The sequence below is a fragment of the Ailuropoda melanoleuca genome, chromosome 7, assembly GCF_002007445.2.
Source record: "Ailuropoda melanoleuca isolate Jingjing chromosome 7, ASM200744v2, whole genome shotgun sequence".
In the NCBI taxonomy this organism is placed as follows: Eukaryota; Metazoa; Chordata; class Mammalia; order Carnivora; family Ursidae; genus Ailuropoda; species Ailuropoda melanoleuca.
Window position 1 is genome coordinate 73,475,284 of NC_048224.1, and position 23,530 is coordinate 73,498,813.

The window sequence follows — 23,530 nt, forward strand, 5'->3', positions numbered from 1 at the left end:
ACGGAGGGAGGAAGGAGTTCGAGGTCCGGGTATTTACCTTCCTGGTTCTCACCCACTGCCATCTGTGTCCTCTGCTCGAAGGATCCTATCTTGTTCTGGGTTCTGGCACCCTCTCCCTCTGCCCATCCCTTTGGGCCTATGGCAATGGCAGCTCGGCTGCTATGAGCTCTGGGCACCTGGACTGTTCTTCAGGGTTTCTCATATCCTGCCCACATCTTTGTAATAAACATATTTAGAAATAAATCCTCTTCAGATTATCTTGAGTGTGCTGTCTGCTTACTGTTGGGATCCTGATTCACTATAGATAAGGACGATCCAAGAAGGAGGCAGAATTGATTATAATTTGGTACAGCATAGGGAGCATAGTGACTGATACAATAATGACGTTGCATGGTGATGGTGATGACCACACTTAGTGTGGCGAGCACCACACAACGTTCAGAGCTGTCGAATCACTGTGGTGTGCTCCCGAAACCGACGTAACACTGTCAATTATACTTCCATAGTAATGGCAATAATGAAAGCCGCCGATGGTAGAACTCCGGAAGGAAGAGGCAGAGTTGGGACTGGCGGTGAAGAGAGGAGAAGCAGAAAGCAAAGAAGTGAGAAGCAGTGTCGAGCAGAAAGTCAGGTAGGCCTGGGCAGCAATACTCATGTCTAAACTGCCATCAGTCTAAACCCTGGGATTACAAACACTGAGGGAAAGGGACAGCGAAGAAAAATGGATGAGAAGAGACTTGGAAGTCAAAGTACACCACAGGGTATGTGAGGCTCGTTTCGGATTAATTCTCTTTATAAAGAGTGAAGGAAAGGCCAGCTTACCCTCATACAACTGAGCGTATTGTGGGAACCCAGCAGCACGGAGCCAGTCGCATGCTTCCTTCGCCTCAATTTCTGAAAAATACAAGAAAGGGAAATGCATGAGTCCAATGGCCACACACTAGCACTCTACCTTAATCAAGAAGAAACTGGTGAGCATTGTACAAGTTATTACAAAGCAAAATTGTTCTCAGGTAAGTCTGCATAAGTAGGCCTACCAGAAATGGGGGTAAAATGAGCAGGTATCACAAAGGTACTTAGGTGTCTACTCGGATTATCTTCTAACGTCGATCCACAAGTATTTAGATAATAACAAAACCACAGATAACAGAACACAAAGGCTGAGTTTCAGGAGGGAAAAATGTCTTATTTATACACCAGGGAACCAGGGGGCTGCAGAGAAGGAGGAAATACTTTCTTATGATCCTTTTTTTTTCTTTAAGAATTTTTTTTAGCTTTCAAAGATAAGGCTAAGAATACTTATCCAACATTCTTTTATTCTTTTTTTTTATAATAATATTTTTTATTATATTATGTTAGTCACTATACAGTACATCCCTGGTTTTTGATATAAAGTTCGATGATTAATTAGTTGCACATAATACCCAGTGCACCATGCAATATGTGCCCTCCTTACTACCCATCACCAGTCTATCCCATTCTTTTATTCTTTCACTCTTGGGATAATGAAAGAAAGAATACAACTGGATGGTCTATGAAAATGTATTTTCTCATGAAGAAAGGTATCACAAAAATCCAGTGTATTGTTATTTCTCTAATTTTTCTAACGGCTTTAATTCCCAGTGCCTTCTCACAAGATGTTCATTCATCAAGCACATTAGAATGGTTTCAAGCTGCAGAAGACAGCATGGAAAAGCAAAGCTGGTTATCCGGAACTTAGGCGAGTTTGATGGGGCTGCTAGAATCTCTGAGGGCCGAACCCAAAAGGTTGATATGTCCTTTGGGTGACCACTCCGGTGTGGACGTACCAACAACACATGGGACCACCTGCTTGGAGAAGCTGTGTAGTGAGATGGGAGGAGTCTACAGTATGTGAACCAGGTCACTTTTTGACCTTGTGAATCCTGGATCATTTTCCAACCACAACTCTGTTAGATAAATATGAATGCAAGGGAAAAGAAGTTCACCTATCAAAAGTCCAGTTTCTCCAAACAAAATTAAACAGCCTAGTACAATGGGTCTCTACCCAGTCCCCTTCCTCTGTTGTTGGGATGAAGCCCGATCAGATCACTGTATTTCCGTTTACTCGGATGTTCATTTTTCCCCATAGCAAAAGCTGGAGAGTACAGGGTGTTCTTGGGACAACCGCAAAAAACGATCCACACTAACATCGGCTCTGGGGCTGAGCCTGTATCCCTACAGTGAAAGCACCATGTCTGTGCACTGAATTCAGGGAAACAATGTCTGTGCAGAATAATGTTTAATGTGACAGAGCTATCTGCTGTATGTTAGGTAAACAGACCAAAGACCAGATCTTGAGCAGGCCCAAAGGGAAGAGAAACACTTTCAGCCCTGTCCCACTGATCTGGTTGAACATGGATTGAGATTTGTCATTGAATCCAGGGAAGCAAGCCTGTGGTGGTCCCTATCCCAGAGTGACCACTTCCTCTGGCATCCCCTAGTCCACTGTCAGTTCAGTGATTGACAATTCTAAATCTTGAGTTTTTTGTCTGGCATAAGGGTTTTTTACATAATTGTTACCAGCACAGACCTAATATGTACTCATTCCTGCCATGCAGGCATCATTCAGAAATACCCAGGGCATCCAGCTGGAAATAAAAGCTCTGGAAAGCATTTCTCTTAGGAGGGGTGTCTCTGAGATCCACAAGTGCAGTTCAAAACGGACGTTTTGCTGAACTGTACCGTATTAGCTAATGTAGGCCTTCTCTTTGAAAGTGTGAAGGCCAATTCCTGTATGGCTTAAGAGTCCTATTTAGTACTCCTCTGAGAGTCCTTATATGAAGGCTTTCGCTTTGAAAATCACACACGTATTTCAGGGGAAATAGGAAATGCACATTCTGACCTTAACATGTGGCAAATGTGGCGCATTTCTACTGAGTCATAGATAGACTGTTGCCTTCTAGATTTTCAAGCTTCAGATTTGCTTTCTCTTTCAATATAATACAGCGGTTAGTAAGGAGGAAATATTTAATTTCTTGGTATTCTCTAAACCTAATTATGAGCCAGCAAGGCTTTTTTTTAAATTTAATTTATTTATTTGAGAGAGAGAGTGCTCGAGCAGGGGAGTGGCAGAGGGAGAAGCTGTCAGGCTCTGCACTCAGCACAGAGTCTGCTTGAAATTCTCTCTCCCTCTTTCTCCCCCCCTTGTGCACGTCTGAGCGTGCGCACTCTCACTCTCTCTCTCTCAAATAAAATCTTGAAAAAAAAATTAAAAGCTTCTCTAGATAACTTCATTTTTTCACAAGAGCAACAAAGATAATGAACTGAAATTCTATGCATATGTAAATATGAATAATCAAATCTTCACCAGAATCCAGCTAAATCAAATCCTCAAATAGTCTGATTTTTAAAATGGGTAGGCATTTAGCTTTTAAGTCTCAGACTCAAATACAACAAAAACTGCAATTAGTAAATAATAAATGAGATGAAACCACATCCCAGCCGTGGTGGATGGTTCCTCACCATCACTCTCCTACACCCTTTCTATTTCTGAAAGTCTCTCAAATATTCCCCACGCTCTAGCTGTAGGCCCAGCACCTTGATATCTCAATCTAAGAGCAAAACAAACTCTTGTTTACCACCTACTGACAAAGCAATCAAACAAAATAATCACACATACCTAACTGCTATCAAATTTGACAATCATGTTGAGTTGGAGGGAAAAAAGAGCCTCACCATTTCTACTGAGTGAGTCCCCACAGCCCTAACACCCATCAGCCGAATGCTACTGTTTTCCCCACAGCGTATTTCATTTGGAGTGGCCAAATACTTACAGAATTAAAAAGGAATCTTTATTGCCGGTGTCATCATTACACCAAGATCCACCTCCATGACATTTGAGGAGAGTGAAAATCTCTTTTTTACTGCACTCTTACTGGCTAGCATAATATTCTGTGAAAGCCTTAGGGGCCATTCAAATCACATTTCTGCAGTTTTATTTGTTCTCTATTTGCAACCCATACCTGCCCTATAGCAGCTCCAGGGCCACAAGGCAAAGCATCAAGTTGCTGCCAAGGAGAATGCCTTTGGACAGACTGGCCTACTGATCTCTACTGCGGTTACCACACTACATGACCTGAGAAAATTCAACCCATTTGGTTCCATAGCATGACAGGATTTCATTCGAATTTCTTTAATTATTATATGTAAAAATCATTTCTCTTAAATTCTGTAGTGGGTACCTGTTTTTGCCTGCCCAACATCCTTCCCCACTTCTTCAGATAATAGAACCTCTTTATGTTCAAAGCCTCTATTTGGTTTAGGTGGGGTTGACACTTGTGGTCACCCTGACCACATTCCTTGGCCCTATCACCACCACCCAAATGGGCATGACCTACTTCTTAAGAACAGCTGATTCCCCTTAGTTCAGGGAGACCAAGGAGCGTTGGGATCTTAAGTGAACAGTTGTTTGGAGGCTGAAATCAACTAGTTGAAGAGGGAGATACCAGTTTTTCAATTGATAGCTTGCTCTGCACAAAAACCAAGTAAACCTTTTCACTCAATAAATCCAGAAGATGGTTTGGCATTAGGCATGCTCTTCTGCCACATGTCTGTGACTCTACTTGAGGGAAAGTCACACACTTTGCCTCAGCTGTCTTTCCTACATGCTTAGGACATGATGCGGCCTCTGTTGAGAGACAGATGTGTAGAGGGAGGCTGTCTCCCTGGGTGCCTCAGGAGCTGCACATCAATGGGCATGGGAACAAAGTCATCGTGGAAACTAACTACAGCCTGTACACTGGTTCTCAAGAGTATTATATTATTTCTTTATTATACATGCTCAGTGTTGAAAACCTATAAAAACCACTAAAGGCACAATGAAGGAAAAAAGTCAACCCCTAACCCATTACCAACACGTAATTCAATAGATGTTACTCATCAAAATGGTAATCATTGTAGTATCTTTGGTTGACTACCTTTTTCACATAATAATACATTGTGAATATTTCCCCATATAATAATATTGTTGGTAAAAATGGGAAATTTAGTTTGTTTTGAGAAGGATGCTTATTTTTTAAATAAGTTTTAAAATCAAGGTAGCCAAGAGAAAACAGTTCAGCAGGACATCAACACAGACTATTTGCGGAAAGGCTGGAAGTGTTTGTGAGTAAAGAGATTTACAAGCTGTTTCTTTAAAGAAATATCATATAGTGATGTTTGGATAGTCAGGTGGATAAGATTCTGGAGGGCTCCAGTCAAGTAAGGGGATATTTTGAGCACAGCAGATTTGCTGCCCAGGTTGGCAGGCCTCCTCTCATGTTACAATCTCATTGAATTTTTAAACTGGTGTTTCTTGAGTGCTTGGGAACAGTGTGTTCTCCCAGCTAAGCGTTTTAAGTACATTTTTTGGTTTCCATTATTCTCGGCACAGCAAATACTTTTTCCATAGCTAACTTAAAGAAGTACTATTCTTTTTAAATGACCAAAAATTCAAATTAGGGCCAAATTAAATTTTATTATTATCAGAAAGTTAACTGGCCAGAAGGAACCTGGTCTACCGTGAAAAGTTTATGAAATCATTACATACAGGCATATGTATTTATGTTGTTCTTACAAATCTCCTGAAATTTCAATAGTCACACCGGCTCCAATTTAAGTAGGTCTTCTTTCTTAAATGCTCATTACAATACTCAAGAGAAGTGAGGGAAAAAGACACCATGGGTCTCCATGTGATTTAGAAGAGTAGGTGCTTTGTTTTCTCATTTAACTGGCAAACATGGCGGGCACCCTGTTTCGAAGGATTATGGGTGACTCAACCACCACAAGATGTCTGCAGTGGATGCAATTAACACTATTAAAGTATATCAAAGGTATTAACATTTCAACACACTCATGGTTGTTGGCTTAGGATAATTTACATGGCTGAGTTAACTTCATTATTAGTGTACTACGTTAGACGAATGACTCTTTTGTCTTTAGATGGAATTTCTCAAGTGAAGTCCCTATTTATTGAAGGTGTATTTAGTTGGCCATACACTGGGCTAGCTTTGTTAAAACCAATGCGAGAGTATCCATCCCATCTAGAGATAGATATGAATGATGCAATAATTAACATTACATAGAACTATACACAATCTTCTCCCAAGAGTGCTTTATAACCCCAATCACAGGCGCAGGATGAAACATCAAGTTTCACAGTAATAAGAAATTGATTTACATTGTGCATCATGGTGACAGGATACCTCTTTTTTGCACTCTTTGAATTATTATAATAAGTTTATTGTGATGTGTAAAAGGCCTGTGTAAGTCTTAAATGTTTGCCAAGTATAGTTTTTTTCTAATATGCATAATCTTTTCTTTCCATTATATTCTACTGGTAGAATTAAAGAGTTACTAGTAGAGTTAAAATACAGGTTATTTAGAATAAATTGAAGATTATCGATCACTGAATATTCAAATCAGTGAACCAACTGATAGACATCCATTTTATCTCCCCATAATGTAGGCAACTTTTTTTAAGGCAAATTTTACCTTAATGTGTAGCAAAATGTCTTGCTGTCAGCTAATACCGAACTATAGAAGAAAGAAATCTGGAAGATGCAGATCTCTATCTATATCCTATATCTGTGAGTTGTACTCAGTTAAGGGTGGGGATTCATGGCTGTGTTTATGTCTACTATTTTCCTGAAAGCAAGGATCACGTTCATGTTGAGACATACTACTCCATCACTAATTCTTCACACTAGCCTTATTTATCAGGTCTTGAATGATCTTCTGCAAGCTGGATTCACTGTAAATCTGGTCACTTGAAAACAATTTCTATCACAGTGAAAGAGGACCAAGCAAATTCGACACCTGAGTGGTAGGTCTATTCCTAGTCCCTCAGGGGTTGTTTTTAGTCACTTTTTTTCCGCTTTGTTGGGGCAATCATATTTATGTAATTTATTATTAATTTGTTACTAATTTAACTATTAAATTTATAATGAAAACTTACATGCACACGCACACACATTTCCTTATACGCTCGCAATGATTCCCCATTCTTTCCAGTTGTCATGGAACTTGCAGCTCTCCTCCAACTGGGAAGCGTATACTTCCCATCCCACTGATGTCTGGCTTTGCCATGTGACCCACTTTGGCCAATGAAATGTGAGCAGAAGCAATGTATGCTAGTTTCAGGCAAAACTCTTCAAGGGCCATCACCAAGTTCTTCCAGTTTTCCAACTCTTTTCCCTGTACCATGAGGCCAGTATGTCTCAGACAGAGGCTATTTCTTCAGCCTCAGTCCTGGAATGACGACACAGGGAACAAAGCCACAACAGACCAGCTGTGGACATGTAATGTGAGCAAGAAATAGACTTCTGTTGTTTTATGCCACTACAACTTGTTACAGTGGCATAATCTAGCATAAACTAATTTAATGCAGGGCCAGATATTCATTCTAGAGGGAAAAAATATGGACCTTTATTTCAACTGGAAGCTGTTGCTGGATATCTGTTAGTGTGCCCTAGAAATGAAGATAATCCATCTCAGTAATCATTTCTGCTTGGAATTCTGCTTCCCTGCCTATGGCGCATGGCCTCCATGAATTAAAAAAATGTAGGGACGCTGAGTGGCTCAGTCGGTTAAGCACCTGCCTTTGGCTCAGGTCGTGATCCCGGGGTCCTGGGATCGAGCCCCACATCGGGTTCCCTGCTCAGCAGGGAATCTATTTCTCTCTCTCCCTCTGCTCCTCCCCACCACTTGTTCTCTCTCTCTCTCTCAAATAAATAAATTAAACCTTAAAAAAAGGTAAACAATCCTTTCATGATCCTCTGTTGCATGCAGCCACATGTGTGAGTGCACACTTGTTCACAAACACACACATTTTCTCTCTCACACACACACTACAGAAAATCAAAAGCTCAGCTGCAACTGAACAAGGACAGTCCTCAGGAATATAAATACTGTTCCTTATGCTCATATTCCTAAAAGTATAAAAGAAAAGAAAAAGAATTTACAATCCCACCCCGATCAATCTCAAAGAAAAAGAAAGCAGAAAGTATACGCTCTGCCAGCCAAATAGTTTCTGACCAGATTGTTTTGACTCAAGTTTTCCATGAGGCAGAGCAGCTCTTTATTCTCTCCTCTCATTTGGTATTGATTGTTCCCATCAGGCGCTTGTGGTATTTCTCGGGGAGGCTGCATGCAGACACAAGCAGATGAACATCCCTAGCTTTTGGAAGTGGTGGAGCCACTGCCTACCACGGAATCCCAAGAGATTCCTCGTGGTGGAGTCAGTCAAGCAACTGACATGCAAGGTAGGGGGACAGCATGTTGATTCAGAACATTGGAAAGAAGGTCATCATCCGTAGGCCTTGGCCAAAGTACCTCCATATTGACCCACCAAGGTAATAAATAAAGTCTTGAGGAGCCTTTCTTGGGACAAGGGTATGAGATTCTGGAGATGATTTCTTTTTTCTCTCTGTCTTGGTTTCTTTGGCTTCTCTAGGAAAGGTGAGGAACAGGAGAGCCTGGGAGCTGACTTGATGTTGCTTCTCAGGAGCAGAAGCTCTAACTTCCTCAGTGCCAGCCAAACTGGCAGCCTCCAAAGGGTCCCTGCGTAGTCACTGTCATACTGATGAGCTCCTGTCTGGGGAGGAGCGACTGCTTTGGAGAAGGCCCACCACTGCTAGGAAGTCAGGTTTCTTGCCTTTGGACAGGTACTCTTTTATCGTGCATTGCTTTAAGAGTTGGGTTGTTTTTTTTTTAATGTTAAAAAATATGCATGTCTTTAGGGACTCAAACCCTTCTCTATTTTCAGACATATCTGAAAGTCTATACTTGTAAAGGCTTATCTGCTATTTTAGTTTCTTAGTCCAACTTATAGCTCTGGGTACTCCAATTACACTAGAAGCTCTCATGGTATCAGGGAAAATTCTACCATGCAGGCATCAGAAGGGGCATGGAAACTGTCCTGATAAAATAACTCTAAGAATCCGACAGATTCGAGTCTTTCACTCCTTATAGGGCTGGCATGGCATAATATAATCACCAAAGTTCAAGGCTTTGTGCGTTTAATTTCTCGTCAATTGTAATACCTGGATCAATTGAAACTAGTGTTTGCTTCATGTAATCCCAAGATGTGTACAACTCAAGTGTAATTTTATTATCCGACTATATAAAAAAAACTTGAGGGTGTATGCATGTGTGTACTTTTTATTTTTAAATATTTACCAGGAAATATTCACTGGGATAAAATATTTACTGAGAATTTTCCAAAGTGTCTTTGCCAGTTTTCTGGAATGTTTTCTGCTTGTCTGCCATGACACTCATTCTGTGAATGATTTTCTAAACATACATCACCTGTCTGAGAAAATTAGAGCCAGATTGAAGAAATTATGTTTTTACTAGGTTTTCAGCTATAGATTCATTTTTTTCCCCTCCATGTTCTTCAAAGCCAAAGTGATCACTGAGCTCAGAGGTTTGCTCTTTAAACACTGGGATTTTTATTTTGCAAATCATTAATGTCAGACACTGACATTATATATCTCCTACAGAACACAATTTCAAACAAGTTAGGCCATTGAAATAGCTTTACTGATTTGGGAGGGAAGGGATTAAGATTCAGACTGGAGGGGTAGGAAACAACTTATATACTGGAGCCCCCCCTTTTCCATCAGACACAGTGATACATTAATGACTGTCCAACCACGTGGCATACTGATATTAAAGTCAATTGAGGCATCCCATAAATATACCACAAATGCAATCAAATAGATTTTTTAAAAAGTTACATAAACTGTAAAGAGTTTTAAAAGCTTAAAACATAATAAAAGTTTTTAAATCTTTAATAGTTTACTATGTATAGCAAATAACCTCTAATTTTAAAGAACTCTGGGCCTTAATAATTCTTGTCACAAAACCTTAAACTTCAGGTTTTAAGTATAAGAACACAGTAGGAAATGGCAGAAGAATGTGTCGTGCAAACACACAAGCACTTCTAAGTGGAGGTTCAGGTAGTTCTTCCGTATAAAATATAAATATAATTTAACTACCTGACTAGATCTAGGCATATAACAATTTTTATTAATTGTAGTCAATAATTTGGTCTTGACTAAGATGCCTGCCCAAATACTCACTGAATTCAAGTATAAAAGGGTTATTTCCCTTATAAACAGACTTGAATAAGAGATTAAAGTGACCAAAAATCCCCTCTTACATGAAATCTAACAGAAAAGTAGCAAAATCTAAACCTAAGATTTGAAACACCTGAAAGAAAAAAAGGAAGAAAAAAAAAAGAAAAGGAAAATCACCACAATCCTATCATCTAGATATTGATGAATATTTTGTTGGCAAACAGTCTCTCCTTCTTGTATTACGAAGATGTGTACATGTACCTAGGCTAAATATACTATATATTTTACATAATCTTTAAATAAAATTACAATCAGCATTTCCACTTGACAACGCCTTTTGAACCTCCTTCCAAGCCAACTGATATCCTTTTCAATCATTCTGGATGGCTGCAAGACATTCCTCCTGCCATAACTTTAAAAAGCATCTTCTTGTATCAATTCAGATGTCATAATCATGGGTTAAAAATAATAAATTCAGTTCTCTGGAGGCTTTCGCTCTGAAGAAAGAATTTTGCCAGAACGTGCATCCTGGTGAATGTATTTCAGGGAGAACTTCTGGGTTGACATTTCTCATGTTATTTTACATTCTGGATTAAGACCCATCTCATATGGTTTTGATTTATATTCTCAGCAGACTTCAAAAAGGAAATTCCAAGTGGAAGTTTATTCACACACCAGAACTATGTTTAAATGATGCTACAGGGATGTCTTAAACTAACACAAGTCAGGAAGTTCAAAGTTAAGGTTAGATCCTGGACCATGTTCCCACCTCTTCCTTCTTGGTATTTGGAGAGTGCAGATTTTATGGAACAGCTGTCCCACTTGTCTTTGACCTCCTGCATATGTATTTAGATAATTTCAAAGATGCATTTCAAAACTTTATGTCATAAGCTGGTATTTTTGAAAGGGTGTTGCTGAAGTTTCGAGGTTACACTTACAAAACAAAACAAAACAAGACAAGTATACTAGACCAAATAGAGAAAAACTCCCCATCTTGTTTTAATGACTAGATGAATATTTGGAGCCCACACGACTGCCCCAATCCTTTAAATAATCAGAAGCAAAATGTGACCCAAATTTCTAAAACTAGTAAATTCACCAAGAGTGCCTGTCTTTAGAACGAACAGGCTTATTTTTGTGCGTTAATGTTAGTGCTTTAAAGGGGTTTAAAATGAAGATACAGGGGCGCCTGGGTGGCTCAGTTGGTTAAGCATCTGCCTTTGGCTCAGGTCATGATCCCAGGGTCCTGGGATCAAGCCCCACATCGGGCTCCCTGCTCAGTGGAGAGCCTGCTTCTTCCTCTTCCTCTGCCCTGCCCCCTTCCCCCCTCTCCCCGCTGGTGCGCTCTCTCTATATCAAATAAATACAATCTTTAAAAAAAAAATGAAGATACATTCTAATTTCATTTTGTTCTTAACTAATGGCATATCTATTAAATAAAACTCATTTCTTCTTCTGTTGAGTATGTATATTCAGTTTTATGAATTAACTTTCTAAAAACAGCCTGTTGATTTGTTTAGAAAACATCCCTTTATTTGAGGGCATACACAGACTGTTACAGTAGCAGTAATACAGCATAAAGTTTTAGAGGCAAGGGCTGAGTTGCAATCCTAGCTCTACCTCTGATTACCTTCACGGCCTTAGATAGGTTAACTTCAACATGCCTCAGCTTCCTTATCTATAAAGTGGGAATAAACAACAGTACCTTACTTCAGAGTGCTGTTGTGAGGGTGAAAGAGCTGTTAGCCATGTTTGCTACTAGAACAGTGAAGGTGCTCATTGTTCTTTCCTACAATAGAAAATAGTGGTGCCAATGGCATCTGATGCTCTCCACTCAGCTTTCTCATTCGGCCTTCAGAAGAAGAAGGCGTTCGTGTTACTGATTTACTCGGTGGACACCTGCGGGCTGCCCAGGATTTGAAGAGCTTGCGGTTAGGCACTGTAGGGGGATGCCCAGCTTCGGGGAGCAGGGTCCCGCCCTGCAGGTCTCTAAGCCAAGCAGAGAAGACAAAGACACATCCAGGAATCACTAATCAACAAAAAGCAAAAGCCTCCCAGAGCAGGACAAAGTCCTACAGGGCTCAGAGCAAGAGGGGCCATATCAGATAAAGTGACCAGGACAGACTTAGAAGGTGAGATGAGATTTGAGGCAGAGGATGGTCGGCTAACTGGTTCTGCCCATGGCAATCCCTCTTCTGCCCACCAACTGCTTTTGAAGCCAGCATTCCTGTGAATTGGGGTTTTTCTGGAATAGAAGCTTATACTCCTTCATCTGTGTCTGCAGGAGGGCTTTGGGGCCAAATGTGGCCCTGCCCCCTACATCCAGATCCTTCTTATGACAGGAATCTAACGGGCAATTCGTTTTTTACATTCTGTGGAAGATTTTGTTCTACTCTTTCTGTTAAATAATACTGTATTGCAGGAAGCCATGCTTCACACAATACGATGCTGTTTAACAAGAGGTAATGAGAGTCATAAATGAAATGTGACACTTTGAAAATGGAACTAAGGGCCTCTGCAGGCTGTTTCTTTTAGGATATCAACACCAGGTTGGGGAAGACGGTCTGGTGATTATAGTTTATTATGTGCTTACCAGTTAATAAGTAAAATATTAGCAATAACTTGCTTGATATGGGAGGATCTCAAGGGCAAAGATGTGTTTAAACATACCAACCACATCAGAACCTTGGGAAAGAAATCTGTATCAGATGTGTATGCTTCATTAAGGAAATGCCTTCAGAAGATTATTTTTCCATGTTATGAGGAAAAAACTGAACAAATAAGTAAATTTTTAGCAAGGATATGGGCTTTCTGTGGAGTAATGACTGGGAAAAGCTGAGGGTTAAAGTGGATCCAAAGGTCATTGACTTCAAGAGGTCAGGAGTCTCCCGGACTGGCTTCCAGTCAAGGTCATTCCCACTACTGAAAACATCCAAGGTGTCTATTTGGGAATCTATTTTGTGAGGCAAGTAGGAAAATAATCGAAATACCATTAAAATACCTCAAACCATTTACATTTAAAAGCAAATAAATATTTGGCTCTTATGCTTAAATGATCATAATTAACATGTCATGTCTGCTCAAATTATGCCTAATGCTGAACAAATAATTTAGAAAGCAGTCTTCTTTGAACTCTTGTTTTTCCAAAATAGGGAACGATTAGTACATATTAACACACACACACACACACACACACACACACACACACACACACATGCATACATTTAGTTGATCCATGACTGATGTGGGATTAGGGGAACCCACACCCTGCAACAGTAGAAATTTTTGACTTCTCAAAAACTTTACTAATAGCCTGCAGTTGACCAGGAGTCTTACCAATAACATAAATAGCTGATTAACACATATTTTGTATGTGTCATATGTATTATACACTGTAATCTTACAATAAAATAAGCTAGAAAAAAGAAAATGTTATTAAGAAATTCATAAGGTAGATACATTTATAGTACTGTACTGTGTTTATCAAAAAAAATCCATACATTAATGGATCTGTGCAGCTCAAGTTTGTGTTACTCAGAGGTCAACTCTGTGTGCGCGCGCGCGCTGTAAATTGAGATGAAGTTTGTCTTGCCTAGACTAATGCATGAAGTAGGGGTTCTTAACCTGGGGTTTTTAGATAGAACTCAGAGGCATGGGAACTCCTCTGAAGGCAAGTATTGTTGTATAGCTTTGTTTGCTGAGACTACGTAGTTTTCATTAAGTTCTCTGATTCGCTTACTCTACCACTAAGGTATTCACATTTAGCCCAAGGAGAAAACTTTATGCACTGGGTTTATAAAAGGGCCAGCTTTTTCCTGCCTTGTTCCCTGTGGGCAATCAATTTTTGATTTTGGCACTTAAAGAGATAAATGACCTCTCTCTCTCTCTCTCTCACACACACACAGAGGCACACAAATACAGATACGGGTGCACATACATTCTATAAATCCGTTATAGGTAAAACTGCAAGTATCCTTAAATAAATATGTAGATTGTTGTATCCTCTGAAATTACGACATTGCAGGTACACAGCACCAGACTGGAAAACAGGTTGCATCTTTGCACGTCCAGTTCTTAGCCCAGACCCTTGCAAATGAATGCTGGCTGAAAGAGTGAATGGCTATATGAAGAGGAAAATATTTATAGCTTTTAATATTTATAGGCCACTAAACACCTAAAACATTTTTTAGATATTCAGGCCCCTCCAAACTCCCCAGGCTATTGTAAACATGGGAACATACACTGTGGAAGTAGCTCGCAAACTGTAAAACCCTATATGAAAATAAGGTAAGGGGCACCTGGATGACTCAGTTGGTTAAGCGTCCTAGTCTTGGTTTTGGCTCAGGTCGTGATCTCAGGGTTGTGACGTCAAGTCTCACGTGCTCCTGCTCAGCACAGTGTCCTTGGGATTCCCTATTCTCTCCCTCTACCCCTCCCCCACCCTGCATGCTCACTGTGCGAGTGCTCTCTCTAATTTTCTCTCTCAAATAAATAAATGAACAAATAAATAAGATAAAAACAAAACAAGATAACATTATTCTTCTAGCTGTGATTCTGCCCCTGGGAGACCAGTCCCCACACACCCTTGGGCAGCAGTGTCTGTGTAGCTTTTGATGATGCCCGTGCTTTCTGAAGGGCAGAACATTTGATGTTGTCCCATTCCTGACAGGAAGAGTTATTTCTGCTGGCTCCGATCCCCTTTCCCTTCCCTCTGCATGGAATCCTTGGGAATCCCAAGGGCACAGATGACTGCAAGATTTGGTCCTGAAAATTTAACGAGAAAAGATTTTCCTGTTTTCTCCCAGAGGAATTACTATCCCTTTTTAAGATCCTCAAACCTGATTGGTACATAGTCATACTTGAGAATAATCAGACACAACCACAGGAAATGAGCATCATAGGACTTTTCAAATGTTTTATCCTATCTTTAGTAAGAAACACACTTCATAGAGTGGTTAACATGCACACACTTGCATGTGTGAACAAACACATAGGGACTAAAACAAAGTTTCACAAAACAATAGTTACACTTTATATATGTGCAATGCCACCTGACATGTTCTTTCCTGGTTTCTTTTCTTTTATTGAAAATTGCTGGGTATGCCCCCTCACTGACTTCATGACCCCCCTCCATTTAAAGAACACAGTCTTGGATGACACTCTGCTATTTGAGAGGCATCTGGTTAAATAAATGAATAAACTGAACACAGTTCTAAGAATCTGACACCAGGAGGTCTTCTTAGACTCCTCCCCCTCCCATATCGCCCATATTTTCACAACAAAATCTCAAGACCTGCTGAATTTGTCTCTTCAACGTGTTTCTCGAATTCCTGTTCTCCCTGCCTCATTCCCTCTGCCTTGGTGGAGAGCCTCATCCCATCCCTAGGACCTACTGCAACAGACCTCCTAAAGGATTTCGCCCCTTCAGTTCTTGCCTTCCAAATGTCTCTACAATGGAAGCCCGGTCAGTCATTCCCCTTAAGACTCCTTTGTGCTTCCCTGTTACCCACAGAATAAAGCAGCAGCCCGTTCTCCTGGCCACGGTGCCCTCCCTCACCTGGCCTCTGCCTGCTTCCTGGGGCTGATGGCCCACTTTAGGTCCAGTTGTGCAGATGTGCCTGGGGCTGGCCAGTCCCATGGTGCTATTTCACTTCCCACGCTGTGCTGAGGCTGTTTCCTCCCTTCGTCTGTCACGTTCCTCCTACTTCTTGTTCTCCTGGCTTAATTTAATTTGTCTTCTATCAAGATTCAGCTAGGACCTCACCTGAATCCCAGGTTGGCCTGCTCTCCTCTGGACTTTCATAATCTCTTATGATTCTTATGAGATTAGCCTAAAATGTTCTTGTTACACGTCTGTCTTCCCATGAGACCACAAGCTGGTCAAGGGCAGAGGTTGCCCGATTCATTTTTGGCATCTCTAGAGTCTGGCAGAGCTCTTGGAACCCCGCGCTCAGTGTGTGGCCACCTACAGAGAAGCGAGAAGTACTGCTTCTGCTCCACGTATCCCCAGGCGGCCATCTTTCACTGACCTTGCTCTGCATTAATCCCCAACCAGAATGGTCCGTGGCTCCTATTTATTCCCAGCACAGGCCCTCCAGATTCATGCTGGTCAGAGGTCTCTGGAGAAGGTACCTATGCCCCCTGAAAATGCTCTCCTGCTTTCTTCTTCCTTTCCTGGCTTGAATAAAGGAGGCTGAGGGGCACACACTGGGTTTTCATAGCTTTCTGTTCCACTCCATTTAAGAAGTCTGCTGCTACTATTCCTGGGGCAGAGGGTGGGCTGAGTGCCAACTCTAGTCTCAATCAGTAACAAATCAATGACATGAAATCTCACACAGCTTAGAGGCCTTCCAGATGTGGATTTGGAATAGTGTTGGGAAGTCAGATTTGGTCCAGAGTCACCTTGAATCTAGAAGACTCGGTAGGGGTGGGTAGTTCTGCTAATGAGCAAAAAGGGTTAGGTCTTCTCACTAACAGATCTGAGTCCTCGTTAGTCTGGGCCACCCAAATCTCCCTGGATATGCCACAGAGGAAACCCAACTCCCCGAGGTCACCCCAGTCACACCCGCAAAGTAATCATCCAGCTAGTCCTTGATGGCACCCCTGGGGAAGTGGGTCCACTTTTGATTAAGGCAGATTAATGCCTCTCTTGAAGCATCATCAAACTCAGCTACGATGACTTTGGTTCTCAGGAGCAGAGGGAAAATGTGTGACATACTGCAGTGATTTCCTTTGGGCACTAGATTTAGTTGGGTCTGCTAGAAGGCCCTCCCCTTTACTCTGCTTAGTTAATGGTTCTCCTTCCTTGAAGGTGTAGCTTGTTGGGCACCTCCTCCAAGAAGTCTTCCCTGAACACTTATGGTCTCCACTACTCCACGATTTCTGGCCATTATGAATTGTTATTTGACCTGTCATATGTAACCATGACTTCCATCTATTTATAGACTTAAAATCTCAGCAGAGTGAATTTGTAAATAGTAGGGGCTCAATATAGGTTTGTGATGGTGGTGGCTGTTATGGCTACTGTTAATAATTAACATAAAAACAAGCCTGTATATGGGCTGCTGCAGATGACTGATAGACCTCATTCATTTCTAGAGCTAGGAGAGTAGACAGACCTGGTGGAAAGCAATGAGTGTCTTTAATGGAAAAAGGGAAGGCAGGAACAGATAAGGGAAAGGAGACAGCAAGCTGAGACCAAAAGCTTTTCAGAAAATGGCAATGGAGAGCGGCCTGGGGAGGACAGGCTGACTGGAGCGGTCCCTGAGCAAACTGTGTTTGCATCTTAAAGTCTCAGTTTCCCATCTGCGAAATGTGCACAACATCCTCTATACTCTTCAGAGCAGCTGTAAGGCTGTTAGCTGAACTCCCCAACAAACAGGGCCATTTCATTTACCGCAGCAATCCTAGTCCCTGGCACAGTGCTTTGGGCTTCACGTTGTGTTTACATTTGCCGAACAAAATGAACTCTGTGAATTGACAAGAAGCAGGCACTTAAAAACTGGAGCTATTATTATTGACAAAAATGAGTACTTTTCATGTTTTTTCCACTGATGCACTCCAATGGCAGAAAAAATAAACAGATACTTCCCAAGGATTTATTTGACATTTCTGCCCACAGAGAGGAAGAACATAATATGCCCATACTTGTTTTAAAACAATAAAACCTTCATTCAAATTTTAAGAAAACTGATGCCCCAAGAAGATGTACCACCCTTTGGCTTCTCATCCCGCTGGACATTCTGCCAGGCTGCTGAGGCTCAGATGTACATTTCAAAGGGAAATCTCATTTTTAGAGAGGTGATTTATTATTACTGTTTACTAACAATCCCCCTGAACACTAGAAAATGTGAGGTTCAGGCAATTCCAACTGCATTCAAGCTACAGTGAGGTGAAGTTAGACCTGGAGTCTGACTGGAACGCACGGGAGACGCACAGGCCATGCGGAGCTGACTGTCGGCCAGGTTTAAAATCACAGGATGGAGGCAGAGTCTTTGCTGGCTTAGAAACAAGAAGACCTCCTTAAATATATTTCCATAAAATAGCAGGAGACCTTATGTTCTGATGGCAATCTGTGCATTTTATTCAGGAATGCACCCAACGTCCTAAAAAGGTAGCCTCAGAGATGGAACCCAGACTTCACCCCTCACTCTAAACCTGGCGCGGCTCTCAGATGGCCCCCAAATAAAATCTCAATATGTGGGGACAGCATACAGTTCTTGAGTCCCGCGCCGGTCCCTGGCATGCCCGTCTGTGTCTCAACTGGCAACAGTACCCCGGACGCCAGGGTACTGAACACCTCGTGGTTCCCTAAAACCACCACCTCACCCCACTCCCAACTGCTGCTGCTTGTAGGTACTTAGCCTGTGTTTGGCGTGACTTTCTCCCCCTTCATCTGACTAGCTAATTCTTCTTTCCCACTCTATTTCGATAATTCTCAGCTATAGTTTTACCTTCCTGCGAAGACCACCCGCTCCTGGCACCCATGTGAGAAAGGCTCGCCCCAGTCCCGCCTTTGCACCCTCTCTGTGCTTCTGGCCCTGCACTTACCCAGCACCAGGATTTTCGCTTTACTCTCTTCTCCTCTTTCCCTCCGCAGGCATCGTCTTTGCATATCCCACACCAACCAAGGGGCTTGGTGAACGCTTGCGTGGCAAACTGAGGAAACTTCCAGCACAGAGGCTCAGAGAACTTTAGAGCAAGGAGTAAAAAATAGTCCTCTCTAATGCTTCCGGCCACTGACAGTGGAGAAGAACCTCACTGCTCCCCAGTGACCTGTGAAGCATCAGGGAAGATTCCAAACCTCCACACTTCCTTTGCTCATTGTTTTCATTCACATTAAAAAGGAACACCATGGATTTGCATCACAGTCTCAAAATACAGTCACGGGGAGAAAGGATTCCATTTGGAACTGAAAGGACCACACATTTTCTAACGTATCAACCCCCTAAATATAACTGAAATGCAAAGTGGAGTATGTCCCCACTTATTCACATTATCAACGGGATCTTTAAGTAGCAAACAGAACTCTCTGCTCATAAAGAACCAGCTCAAGAGTTACATTATGATCCCAATGGTTAACCTTTCATTTGACATTTCCGACTCTTTCCTTACAAGCCCTTTAAGAAGATAAATACATTTTGAAACATTCCACAGTTGACTACAAATGGCAAAGAGGATGTTTCTAAAGGACTTCCTCCTTCTTGGTGCAAAGAGTACCTCATAGCACCATGCAGGTACTAATGAACCCACATTCATAACCTCGTTCAAATTTTACTCCTGTCTTCTTTGTCAAGTGTAGTTTCTATTTACAGGCTAAATAGTATATTATTTAGATATCCCCCAACCTCGCTTATTTCCTAACACAATAACGGTATCATCAAATTTAGAGTATTTGAAATAATCCTCAAAGAGCAAAATAAATAAATAAATAAAAATCCATACATCTTCGGTTTACTGAATTCTAGGTTCTGAAATTCTCTTTGGCATAATGGTTTCTATTAGCAAAACCCAGATTGCACTAAATTGCCGACAAACTTTGCCAGAAGCCTCATCTATGAAACTCTGCTTCAGGGATTTATAACCATTCTCCTTAGGCTGCATATTGATAACTCTTTGTTCCCAATCATGTTGTGAAGATAGATGGGGAAGAATTCACAGCAGAGCTTTGAGATGCTTGTCTGGGAAAGTGGGGGAGCATCACTTTTGCTGATGTCATGGTCATTTCTGAAATTCCAGTCCTGGCCACTCTCCCATCTGGGCTACTTTTCTAATCTGGAATTTTCTCTCCCAGCCTTCCCTCACTACCCACTCACCTGACCTCTGGGGGAACCATGAGTCACTTCCTGTCCTTTAAGCTTGCGGCTAAACTTCCCCTTCTGAGCCTTGGCCTGGGGGGTGTGATAAGGGGCACTGGGAGGGAGGGGGTTGCCTGGAAGGCAGGCAGAAGGAAGACAAGAGTCCCACTCAGCCCATATTAGAGAGTGAGTTGCTGAGGACTGCTAACTCTTGCTATTTTTTAGGAGATAAGTATTAGCATCATAGTATTGACCTGACTTGGGCATTATTTAAGAGTTGATTTACCTCCTGATTCCACTCTTTACCTTTCCACTGCTTATTTGCAACTTCAGAAAGGATGGTGGGTAAAATAAATAAAAAGCAAATTCCTCAGTCTTATATTCATGAAAAGTTTGACTGGGTAAATCTGGGACCTAATTAAAAATAAGTGGTCAGACGGGCATCTATTTCATTGAGACTGGCATCCTTATCCGTCACTAGTATTAATACATTGGATCTAGTACATGAGTCTTAGCTTTCCAGGTCAGTTTTTAATAAAAGGATATTTTTACTATGATATTTTTAATTAAGTTTTTTAAAAATAATATTGTAGAGGGACACTAAGTATGTATTTCACAAACCAGTGGGTGGTCTATGAATGCCAGCCTCCCTTGTAGGTAGGCCATGGGGAAAAGTTCTGTGCAAAGGTTCGCGACCACTCACACGCCCTATGATCGACGACGCCTTCACCTTCTCTATCCGTGAGTGGTTGTGTCAATGCCCCGGTGACCTCAGAACCTCAGAAGCTGCGTGTTGAGGTGGGAGAGATCAGTTGGCCTAGATCTGGAGTACAGATTCTTGTCCCAGTGTGAATGGGAAACAAACTTTTAGTTGGTTGACATTATACCATTCTGAGGACAGGGGCTTTTACCTTATTTGATGTTGAATCTGCAATGGCCACCTTAGGCCCAGAAAAGAGTTAGGTATATAGCCAGTATTTATGGAATAATGAATGCTCAGTGAGTCCTAAAAATGCACATGAAAAATCAAAGTGCACACAGAGAGTTAATTCCAAGAAAAATTTCTGAGGATCCTTTGCTATTGCACGTGCGTGCGCACGCGCGCGCACACACACACACACACACGCACACCCTCCCTCCAAATATTACTCAAAGCTCTTGTTTTTTTGGTCCACTTTTGTTTTCCTGGAAACCATCCAACTTCCAATACACACCACACCAAGATACATTGTGAAACAGTTTCTTTTGAAAAAGATTCAATTCCAGCCCCCTCACCCTTGCCCCCGAAAATAAACCCATCTCAGTTGACTGACCAGGTTTATTTCACCTCTCATCAGTTTTAGAGAATCAAATACATTTCAAAAACAGTTTGGGGTTATCCAGACTTTAATGGCAGATTCCCCAAGGGGATAGTGACTGGTGGGTGGGTTTCTTTGCTCAGAGTTCTCTTCATGAAGAAACTTCTTTCCCTTGTCAGACTACTCTTTGAAAATGACAAATGGATGGACACTTTGCCTTGATAACAGAACCCACAAGTCGCTTACACATTTGTACTTATTTTCTGACTAAAGCTGATTTCTAGGCTAGAGACTGTGAAGTGGCATTTGCCATTTCCTTTTTAAACTAATTGTGACTAGATATTGGAACTATATGCTTAGTGTCTGTTGGGGTAAGTCAATATAATTCCACACCTTGTATTTATGCTTCTTTTTGTCATTTAAAAATGTTTTGTTTCCTTTCTTTTTATTGTCTAAAAAGTAACATGGGGGATAGCTTGAAATAAAATCACAAGACAGAGTTACAAATCAAAATTTTAGAAAACGCTTTTGTACATTGGCAAGAAGTGATAGTAGGCATGTTTGGAAATTGTTTGAAATCTCCAAGGTGGCTGTATCTTCTAACACTAGTATTAAATGGCTAGTTATAAGAAAGAAGCAAGGAAGAAGTGAGAATGGAAGGAAGGAAGGAAGGAAGGAAGGAAGGAAGGAAGGAAGAAAGGAAGGAAGGAAGGGAGGGAGGGAAGGAGGAAGGGAGGGAGGGAGGGAAGGAGGAAGGAAGGGAGGGAGGGAGGAAGACAGGATGGACTCCAACAGTAATTCATCTTGTCAGATATCCTAAACAAATCTCTGGCTGGCACCCAGACAGTTCATCTAGCACTAGTGCTCCAGGACACTTCTATCTGGTTACCTGGCTGCTGTATACGAACGTCCTTCTAACAAAGAACGAGTCAAGAACGAGGGTAGGACCTGCGCACCTTTCCTGCTGTATATCGGCGCCCTTACTACGGACAGTGCCCAGTTTATATCTATTCCTTAAATCAGAAACTTGGACACATTGCTCAATTTCACCTTTCTAAATACATTCTTTTTGCTTGGCTCAATCAGTCTCCCATCTACAAGATGGTTCTCTACACCCTTTACTCCCTGTCCTTGTCCTGTCCTGGGTATTCTGGATTTCTAACAGGAGTTCAATAAAAGTCACTGATGGAAATGTACCACCTTCAGTCTCACCTTACTTTCAACTTGAATCTGCTTTAAATCATTTTAATTACTATTGCAAAAACGATGATTCCCAAACCTAACTCTAGATTTAGGTATTTTAAAATTTAGCTTCCTAACGCCCTCTGGGGAAAAACAACCTTCTCATTGTACTAGGTACCATGTGATCATTAGCAAGTTCACATTAACTGATGAATAAATATTTGGCTAAAGTTCATTATGGTTAATGAATGCCTGTTTGGGCTTTATTTTGCCCTGAATCTGGTTTATTTCAAAAATATCTTAAGGATTTACTGAGATAGGCATGAAAGCAAAACTCCAAATGCTTTAAGCCTGTGGCTCTTAGCACCAGCACCGTGATAGACCAAAAATAAAGGGCATACAGTTAAAACACCACACCCATTTCTTCATGTGCCCATATAAATTACATACTCTTTAAAAAAAAAAAATCTAAGAATTCAAAACAAACAAAAAAGCAGTGTTACTCTTATGCATTTTTTTCTAGAATATTTTAATTTTACCCCTCAGACTCTTCTCCCAACATGTCCCAATGCTCATTTGAATACAATTTTCAATGGAAAATAGCATGTCAAACCTTCCAAACAGGCAGAAAATGATCTGCTAATACCATGGGAGAGGGTGATCAGCTTTTGGCAGAACAAAATGGCTTCACTACCTTAGTACTGAAATTAGTAGGAAGAGTAAAACAATTTCTCCTCACGCACAAATGATTAGTATCATACCTAAAACCCCCTGGCTTCTAACATGAAAAAGAGAAGGGGAATTGAACTTTGACTGTACAGTCACCTCTATACATACCTGTCAGGAATGCAGAGAAAGGACTGCTAACTGGTAAGTTTCAACACTAAGAAACTCACGTTTCCAAAGAGACTTTGGAACTTTGTACACAATTTGAAAGGTATATTTATTTTAATAAGTTATGACACAAACAGGTACTAAAGTGAAGTCACCTTGTAAAAAAACAAACAAAAAACCTCAGAAAAACCTCCCCAAACTGTTCACATGATTTTCAGCTTTTTAAGTGTATTTTTCTCGAGGAAGCTTTGATGATTGGCCCACCGTGGGTTATTAGATAGTAAGCAAAGTCATTTCCAAATGCTTTTAATTTAATTTAACAAAACTATTTGCTTGGTCA

General features: G+C 41.1%; 1 protein-coding gene across 3 annotated transcripts in view; it reads right to left on the bottom strand.

Moving 5' to 3' along the window:
* The window catches only part of STARD13 (StAR related lipid transfer domain containing 13), a 227,009-nt gene that overhangs the window by 60,169 nt on the left and 143,310 nt on the right, over positions 1-23,530 (bottom strand). For all 3 annotated transcript variants that reach the window (XM_011223638.3, XM_002918221.4, XM_034665058.1), the window contains exon 2: positions 823-894. In XM_011223638.3, coding sequence (XP_011221940.2) covers positions 823-894 — 72 coding nt within the window. The remainder of the gene's footprint in view (positions 1-822; positions 895-23,530) is intronic.